The sequence below is a fragment of the Oncorhynchus masou genome, unplaced genomic scaffold (assembly GCF_036934945.1).
Source record: "Oncorhynchus masou masou isolate Uvic2021 unplaced genomic scaffold, UVic_Omas_1.1 unplaced_scaffold_8744, whole genome shotgun sequence".
Taxonomy (NCBI): domain Eukaryota; kingdom Metazoa; phylum Chordata; class Actinopteri; order Salmoniformes; family Salmonidae; genus Oncorhynchus; species Oncorhynchus masou.
The window spans coordinates 823-10547 of NW_027016824.1; the positions used below are offsets into that span (position 1 = coordinate 823).

The window sequence follows — 9725 nt, forward strand, 5'->3', positions numbered from 1 at the left end:
ATAGAAGTCCTTTCTATTTCTGACGCAGATATCGCTACAAGTCCTGCATCTCCTCGTTTAAAAAAAATATATATACAGTGGGGAGAACAAGTATTTGATACACTGCAAAATCGTCAGTGTTTCCTACTTACAAAGCATGTAGAGGTCTGTCATTTTTATCATAGGTACACTTCAACTGTGAGAGACGGAATCTAAAACAAAAATCCAGAAGATCACATTGTATGATTTTTAAGTAATTAATTAGCATTTTATTGCATGACATAAGTATTTGATACATCAGAAAAGCAGAACTTAATATTTGTTACAGAAACCTTTGTTTGCAATTACAGAGATCATACGTTTCCTGTAGTTCTTGACCAGGTTTGCACACACTGCAGCAGGGATTTTGGCCCACTCCTCCATACAGACCTTCTCCAGATCCTTCAGGTTTTGGGGCTGCCGCTGGGCAATACGGACTTTCAGCTCCCTCCAAAGATTTTCTATTGGGTTCAGGTCTGGAGACAGGCTAGGCCACTCCAGGACCTTGAGATGCTTCTTATGGAGTCACTCCTTAGTTGCCCTGGCTGTGTGTTTCGGGTCATGTCATGCTGGAAGCCCCACCCACGACCCATCTTCAATGCTCTTACTGAAGGAAGGAGGTTGTTGGCCAAGATCCTGTGATACAGGGCCCCATCCATCCTCCCCTCAATACGGTGCAGTCGTCCTGTCCCCTTTGCAGAAAAGCATCCCCAAAGAATGAGGTTTCCACCTCCATGCTTCACGGTTGGGATGGTGTTCTTGGGGTTCTACTCATCCTTTTTCCTCCAAACACAGCGAGCAGAGTTTAGACCAAAAAGCTCTATTTTTGTCTCATCAGACCACATGACCTTCTCCCATTCCTCCTCTGGATCATCCAGATGGTCATTGGCAAACTTCAGATGGGCCTGGACATGCGCTGGCTTGAGCAGGGGGACCTTGCGTGCGCTGCAGGACTTTTATCCATGATGGCGTAGTGTGTTACTAATTGTTTTCTTTGAGACTGTGGTCCCAGCTCTCTTCAGGTCATTGACCAGGTCCTGCCATGTAGTTCTGGGCTGATCCCTCACCTTCATTGATGCCCCACAAGGTGAGATCTTGCATGGAGCCCCAGACCGAGGGTGATTGACCGTCATCTTGAACTTCTTCCATTTTCTAATAATTGCGCCAACAGTTGTTGCCTTCTCACCAAGCTGCTTGCCTATTGTCCTGTAGCCCATCCCAGCCTTGTGCAAGTCTACAATTTTATCCCTGATGTCCTTACACAGCTCTCTAGTCTTGGCCATTGTGGAGAGGTTGGAGTGTTTGATTGAGTGTGTGGACAGGTGTCTTTTATACAGGTAACAAGTTCAAACAGGTGCAGTTAATACAGGTAATGAGTGGAGAACAGGAGGGATTCTTAAAGAAAAACAAACAGGTCTGTGAGAGCCAGAATTCTTACTGGTTGGTAGGTGATCAAATACTTATGTCATGCAATAAAATGCAAATTAATTATTTCAAAATCATTCAATGTGATTTTCTGGATTTTTGTTTTAGATTCCGTCTCTCACAGTTCAAGTGTACCTATGATAAAAAAAATTACAGACCTCTACATGCTTTGTAAGTAGGAAAACCTGTACAATCGGCTGTGTGTCAAATACTTGTTCTCCCCACTGTATATATTGTACCAGGTAAGTTGACTGAGAACACATTCTCATTTACAGCAACGACCTGGGTAATAGTTACAGGGGAGAGGAGGGGGATGAACGAGCCAATTGTAAGCTGGGGATGATTAGGTAACCATGATGGTATGAGGGACAGCATGGGAATTTAGCCAGGACACCGGGGTTAACACCCCTACTCTTTGGATAAGTGCCATGGGACCTTTAATGATCTCAGAGAGTCAGGACACCCATTTAACGTCCCATCCGAAAGACAGCACCCTACACAGAGCAGTGTTCCCAATCACTGCCCTGGGGCATTGGAATATTTTTTAGACCAGAGGAAAGAGTGCCCCCTACTGGCACTCCAACACCACTTCCAGCAGCATCTGGTCTCCCATCCAGGGACCAACCCTGCTTAGCTTCAGAAGCAAGCCATCAGTGGGATGCAGGGTGGAATGCTGCTAGCTTATAGAAGCAGGTACCCACATGCCATCTCCTCATTGGTTATACCCACGTGGGTGATTGAAAGACGAACTGCGTTGCCGTCGCCGTGGTAATACGATAATAGATGCCAATCACCATATAAGTTCAAAGATGAAAAAGCCTGGAAGGAGGAGAGATGACTAGAAACGATTCGGTTGACCGTTTTATGTGTGGATTAATTATCGGAGTGGCGGACCTTGTGCATTTATGGTAAAATAACTCAATGTTTATATCCCTGGACAAATTAGCTAGTAACAGCAAGCTAGCTAAATTGCCATACATGTTTTATGCTTTTTGACCTGTCCCCAAATTAATGTAAATTGGTTCAGAGTTTGTTTTGATATTTTAACCTGCGTGTCGTGATCAAGTTTGGTGTGGGGGGACAAAATTAATTTATGCACAATGGCACACGCGCGCAGCCGGTTTAGGTTCTGTGTCAGTGTATGTAAACGTCCAAATTCAACTATATATAGACACACACATACATGTAGAAAAACAAACTTACACAAAGAAACCGGTTCATTTCGACTTCGTATTCTTTCTTTCTCTGAAAAACAGAATTGTGAAAAGTTGAACCCTTAGGACTTCTGACAGTATGTCCAAAAAGTCAACATTGGAGTGAACAGTCCACCTGCTAGTGAAGTACAGACCTGCTCGCAGCGTTTCTGGTAGCCGTCCTTCTCGTTCTGTTTCAGCAGCTTCCACTGCTGGCTGCACATGACCATGCGCTCTGTACTGGGCACATCCTTCATACTGGACATCAACTCAGCACAGAACATGGAGTAACCATTCCTATAAAACACACAACACGGTCACAACCCTCGTCACCATGTCCAGTTAACAGTGTGATCACCCAGTGGTAAGATTAAAAGTGTGCTGGTGTGGATTAGTACTCACGGGGGTGGTTTGTCTGGCCTGCCATCAGATTTGTCCTTCAGATGTCTCTCAGCCTTGGTAAGGGTGGACTTGACGATGTCCTCGTTGCTCATGTTGAGCTCTGGGTGAGTCTCAATGAAGCCCTTCATCACCTCCTGTGGAAAACAAACAGGGTCACGGGTTAAAAATCTGACACTCTTGGAAATACCTAAGTCAGGCAGTAATTTGGCCATCTTCAGAGTCTTGTGCCTCATATTTGAGGATGCTCTCACCTCATATGCTTTGTGCATCTCCAGGGACTTGGCAATCCACTTAAGTCTCTTTTTGTCTGACAGCTGTGTCCACTGCTTCCCAAGACTGTCTTTAATGTCTTTGGTGGTCGCCTAGTAACAGATATTATAGTTTCAAGAACATATACGTTGCTTCAGATGGACATAGTTCAACTAGCATGTTAGCATTGAGTGTCAACATTGTGGTTTTGAAGGTGCTAACAAACGGTCCTGAAAAGCGTAACTCACGTCTGCGTGTGTTTTGAGGAAGGCCTTCTTCTCGTGACTGTACCATAGCTGCTGAGGCGTCCTGGGTTTCTCTGGCACATTAGAACCTTTCTTTGCCATGCTCTCCACCAGGTCAGGATGGTCCTCCCTATAGTCACACAGAAACCAAATGACTACTGTGAGAGAGAGCCAGCTGCATGTGAGCTCTCACATTTTTCAACATGGTTTTTTTTACAAAAGGATAGACTTGGAGTTAGATAAACTTTGATTTTTCGGCAGGGACATATGCAGGATGCTACCCTCGACAGCATGGTCTTCGAACCGAAACCCTAATTTTGACCAAAATTAACCGGAGAGATTACAGCTACCAAGGTTTCCTGTTTCCAAGCTATATGGAGGGTGCTCTAGCAAACAAATAGCAGAGACCTGAGGATACCGTCCAACCTGGAACTAAGTGAGTAGTGTTTGGTCTGATGATATTTTGAAAGTCAATAAGAAAAAACTACATTAATGATATTTGACTTTATGGGGACTGAATGCTGAGTTAAGGCTGCCAGGCTTGCAAGGACAGACCAAACACAACTTCAATTAGCACTGAGGTGTGAAGTAAAAGGTGTCGAGGCCTTTGGGCCCAACAAGTGGCAGGAATCTTTGAAGCGCCCTTTGAAGCCCCGTCCTGCTGTTCAAAGACCATTCCCTGGCATTTTCTACAAGAAATCTGCCTCCAGAAATAAAAGCTTCCCCCAAGTGGGTGTGACACCTACTCCCGTTGCCTGCTGCAATGCTGCTTGGATTCCACCTGCCGATCTGTTCACCGTCTGCCCTGGCCTGTCTCCCCCTGTCCTGTCTCCCCCTGTCTGGTACAGGTACCCCCACCACACTCCCCTCTCTCCTGAGCTTTCGCTCGCCTCCAGCACACACACACTGTTGGGGCGAGTGACTCTGAACTTACAATGGCAAATTTTTTATCTTGTGCATTTTTCTATTTGCCTCATGACTCCTGCATGCTTTGTTGATTACAAACTTTCTTTACCAAACCGTGGGACAGACTGTTTGTTCCCACACTCGGGACTCTTTTGACCTTCCATCCTATTCTAACCACCTCTCGCCGGCTTTGCATTCATGTTACCTGATGAAATTGCTGTACAATAGGATCTTGTTGCCATCTGATGCACATTCAGATGTCATAAATCAGCACTGTAGAGCTCCCCTCCCCTCTCCTATGCCGTGCCTTGATTGTATTACTGTTGATGACATCTGGAAATGTGCATGTACACCCGAGCCCATCTACTGTATCCCCAATTCTGATTTGTGCTCTGCTATCTGTTTCACTGATTTCTGCTCTTGTAAAAGCCTGGGTTTTCTGCACGTTAACACTAGAAGCTTATTACCTAAAATGTATCAATTGAAAGTGTGGGTTCACAGCTCCAGATGTGTTGGTCATTACTGAGACGTGGTTAAGGAAGAGTGTTTTGAATACTGATGTTAACCTTTCTGATAATAACCTTTTTTGGCAATACAGATCTTCCAAAGGTGGGGGAATGGCAATCTTTACCAAGGATCACCTTCAGTGCTCGGTTGTCTCCACCAAGTCTGTCTCCGAACAATTTGATTTGCTGGTGTTAAGCATTAAAACTTTCAAATAGCTTTTTTTGGACTGTTGCTGGGTGCTATCATCCTCCATCAGCACCGGCCATCCTTAACTGCCCTAAAACATGCTTAATAAACCACCGTCCTAAAGCAATGGGACTCCCTAAATTTTTCTCCGATTATTGCCAATCCCACAAGGTATGACTCCAAACACCCAGAAAAGGCAACTCTCCTCAATGTTATCCTCATAAATTATCCTGATAGGTATCAGTCTGGTGTTTTCTGTAATGACCTTAATGAACACTGTTTTACAGCCTGTGTTCGCAATGACTGGTCAGTGAAACAACCTGTCCTGATGTGTCATAGACACTTGCTAAAAAACTTTAAATGTGCAAATCTTCATGCACTGGCCTCTAAAATGGTATATAATCTGCTTGATCCCCTGTCGAAGACGCTTGGACCGTCTTTTTTGATATTTTCAGTGGTATTGTTAACAAACACGCACACAAAGTAAATGAGAATTAAAAACAGGTTCAGCAGCTGGTCCAAACGTGATCTTGCAGTTACTCCACCTCAAGAATTGCATTAGGCGAAAGGCTCGGCACACGCATACTCCGGCTGACGGGCTCTCGTTCAGGCAAATGAGAAATAAGTGCACTCAGGCTATCTGGAAGGCCAAAGTTAGTTACTTTTAGGAGCAGTTCTCTCTCTATGGGTCTAACCCCCAAGAAGCTCTGGAAAACAGTTAAAGATATGGAGAATAAACCCTCCTCCTCACAGCTGCCCATGTCCCTTCATGTTGATGATGTGGTTGTTACTGACAAGACGCACATGGCTGAGCTCTTTAATCACCACTTCATTAAGTCAGAATTCCTATGACTCAGCCATGCCTCATTGCCCGTCCAACATTTCCTCATCTCCCACTCCTTCTAATGCGACTATCTCTGATGCTTCTCCCTTTTTCCTCTGCCCCACAACAAAGTTTCTCCATGCAGGCAGTCACGGAGTCCGAGGTGCTGAAGGAGCTCCTTAAACTTGGGGCGGCAGGGTAGCCTAGTGGTTAGAGCGTTGGACTAGTAACCAGAAAGTTTCAAGTTCAAACCCCTAAGCTGACAAGGTACAAATCTGTCATTCTGCCCCTGAACAGGCAGTTAACCCACTGTTCCTAGGCCATCATTGAAAATAAGAATTTGTTCTTAACTGACTTGCCTAGTTAAATAAAGGTAAAATAAAAAAATAAAAACTTGACCCCAAAAAAACATCTGGGTCAGATGGTTTCGACCCTTTCTTCTTTAGGCCTGCTGCCCCAATCATTGCCAATCCTGTCTCTTTTCACGGTTCATCCTTTATTTAAAGGGGAGATCAATCTGATCCAAACTGTTATAGGCCTATTTCTATTTTGCCCTGTTTATCAAAAGTGTTGAGAAAACTATAATAATCAACTGACTGGCTTTCTTAATGTCTATAGTATTCTCTCGGGTATGCAATCTAGTTTCAGCTCAGGTTATGGATGTGTCACTGCAACCTTAAAAGGTCCTCAATGATGTCACCATTGCCCTTGATTCTAAGCAATGTTGTGCTGCTATTTTTATTGACTTGGCCAAAGCTTTGATACGGTAGACCATTCCATTCTTGTGGGCTGGCTAAGTAGTATTGGTGTCTCTGAGGGGTCTTTGGCATGGTTTGCTAACTTCCTCTCTCAAAGAGTGCAGTGTATAAAAGTTTGAAAATCTGCTCTCTCAGCCACTGCCTGTCACCAAGGGAGCACCCCAAGGCTCGATGCTAGGCCCCACGCGGTTCTCAATTTACATCAACAACATATCTCAGGCAGTAAGAAGCTCTCTCATCCATTTATATGCAGATGATAGTCTTATACTCAGCTGGCCTCTCCTCAGATTTTGTGTTAAATGCTCTACAACAAAGCCTTTAGTTTCCAACAAGCTCTCTAGAGGTCGACCGATTATGATTTTTCAACGCCGATACCGATTATTGGAGGACCAAAAAAAGCCGATACCAATTAAATCGGCCAAGAGATAGAGATATATATATATATATATACACACATACATACACACACACAGTGGGGCGAACAATTATTTGATAACCTGCAAAACCGGCAGTGTTTCCTACTTAAAAAGCATGTAGAGGTCTGTCATTTTATCATAGGTACACTTGAACTGTGAGAGACGGAATCGAAGGCAAAAATCCAAAAAAAAATCACATTGTATGATTTTTAAGCAATTAATTTGCATTTTATTGCATAACATAAGTATTTGATCACCTACCAACCAGTAAGAATTCCAGCTCTCACAGACCTGTTTGTTTTTCTTTAAGAAGCCCTCCTGTTCTCCACTCATTACCTGTATTAACTGCACCGGTTTGAACTCGTTACCTGTATAAAAGACACCTGTACACACACTCAAACAGACTCCAACCTCTCCACAATGGCCAAGACCATTGTGTAAGGACATCAGGGATACAATTGTAGACCTGCACAAGGCTGGGACGAGCTACAGGACAATAGGCAAGCAGCTTGGTGAGAAGGCAACAACTGTTGGCGCAGTTATTAGAAAATGGAAGAAGTTCAAGATGACGGTCAATCACCCTCGGTCTGGGGCTCCATGCAAGATCTCACCTCGTGGGGCATCAATGATCATGAGGAAGGTGAGGGATCAGCCCAGAACTACACAGCAGGACCTAGTCAATGACCTGAAGAGAGCATGGGACCACAGTCTCAAAGAAAACCATTCGTAAGACTTAAAATCCTGCAGCACACGCAAGGTCCCCCTGCTCAAGCCAGCGCATGTCCAGGCCCGTCTGAAGTTTGCCAATGACCATCTGGATGATCCAGAGGAGGAATGGGAGAAGGTCATGTGGTCAGATGAGACTAAATTAGAGCTTTTTGGTCTAAACTCAGCTCGCCGTGTTTGGAGGAAGAAGAAGGATGAGTACAACACCAAGAACGCCATCCCAGCCGTGAAGCACGTGGTGGAAACATCATTCTTTGGGGATGCTTTTCTGCAAAGAGGACAGGACGACTGCACCATATTGAGGGGAGGATGGATGGGGCCATGTATCGCGAGATCTTGGCCAACAACCTCTTTCCCTCAGTAAGAGCATTGAAGATGGGTCGTGGCTGGGTCTTACCGCATGACAACGACCTGAAACACACAGCCAGGGCAACTAAGGAGTGGCTCCGTAAGAAGCATCTCAAGGTCCTGGAGTGGCCGAGCCAGTCTCCAAACCTGAACCCAATAGAAAATCTTTGGAGGGAGCTGAAAGTCCGTATTGCCCAACGACAGCCCGAAACCTGAAGGATCTGGAGAAGGGGGTCAAAAATCACTGCTGCAGTGTGTGCAAACCTGGAAACGTATGATCCCTGTAATTGCAAACAAAGGTTTCTGTACCAAATATTAAGTTCTGCTTTTCTGATGTATCAAATACTTATGTCATGCAATAAAATGCTAATTAATTACTTAAAATCATACAATGTGATCTTCTGGATTTTTGTTTTAGATTCCGTCTTTCACAGTTGAAGTGGTACCTATGATAAAAAAAATTACAGACATCTACATGCTTTGTAAGTAGGAAAACCTGCAAAATCAGCAGTGTATCAAATACTTGTTCTCCCTACTCTGTGTGTGTGTGTGTGTGTGTGTGTGTGTACACATATATATATAAATATAAATGACCATTACAAAAATACTGAATGAACACTTATTAACTTAATACATTAATAAAATATATTTAGTCTCAAATAAATAATGAAACATGGTCAATTTGGTTTAAATAATGCAAAAACAGTGTTGGAGAAGAAAGTAAAAGTGCAATATGTGCCATGTAAAAAAGCTAACATTTGAGTTCCTTGCTCAGAACATGAGAACATATGAAAGCTGGTGGTTCCTTTTAACATGTCTTCAATATTCCCAGGTAAGAAGTTTTAGGTTGTAGTTATCATAGGACTATTTCTCTCTATACCATTTGTATTTCATATACCTTTGACTATTGGATGTTCTAATACAACATATGGACTTGTGGAAAAGATGGGACACCACCAAGTATCACCCTCAACCTCAAACAAGTGAACATTTAGTCACATGATTTAGAGTTTTTACCAGCAAGTTTAAAAGTTAAAGTTTAATAATCTCCTTCTCCTTAAACAAAGTTGATTTCAATAATTTATTTTAACAATATTTCAGTTGATCAGTCAAAAAAAAATGGAAAATAAGGTGGACAAAAGGTGCATGTTATGAAAAAGGAAATTTGTCTGTTCTTGGAAAATTAAAGATTACTGACAGCAAAGAAAATATTGCTTTATTTATCTGATCAAATGCAATATATTTGTTAGGTTTTCAGTAGGTTCAATTAGGTTCACTAGACTATATGCTGCATTTTTCAATGAACATTCGAACAGTCCGACCTGTACCAGTGCGTTCCTCGACCACCACCTCATTTGACTTTGAGACCCCTGTTCTAATAGGTCAAATCATAGATAGGCTTGAAGTCAATTATAATATAATAACACAGTCAGACTGCTCATATCAAATGAATTGTATAATATAAGCCTTAGGTCATTAACATGGTCAAATCCGGAAACTATCATTTAGAAAACAAAATGTAA

At 43.0% G+C, this 9725-nt stretch overlaps 1 protein-coding gene across 1 annotated transcript; it reads right to left on the reverse strand.

Annotated features, from left to right (window-relative positions):
- Positions 1–243: 243 nt before the first annotated feature.
- LOC135539196 (nucleolar transcription factor 1-A-like) lies at positions 244–3658 on the reverse strand. The gene is made up of 5 exons (XM_064965021.1): positions 3536–3658; positions 3290–3400; positions 3039–3172; positions 2792–2933; positions 244–2688 (listed from the first exon to the last, which is right to left on the reverse strand). Exons 1-5 carry the CDS (start codon positions 3632–3634, stop codon positions 2605–2607), a joined length of 570 nt encoding a protein of 189 aa, XP_064821093.1. The 5' UTR covers positions 3635–3658; the 3' UTR covers positions 244–2604.
- Positions 3659–9725: the final 6067 nt, after the last annotated feature.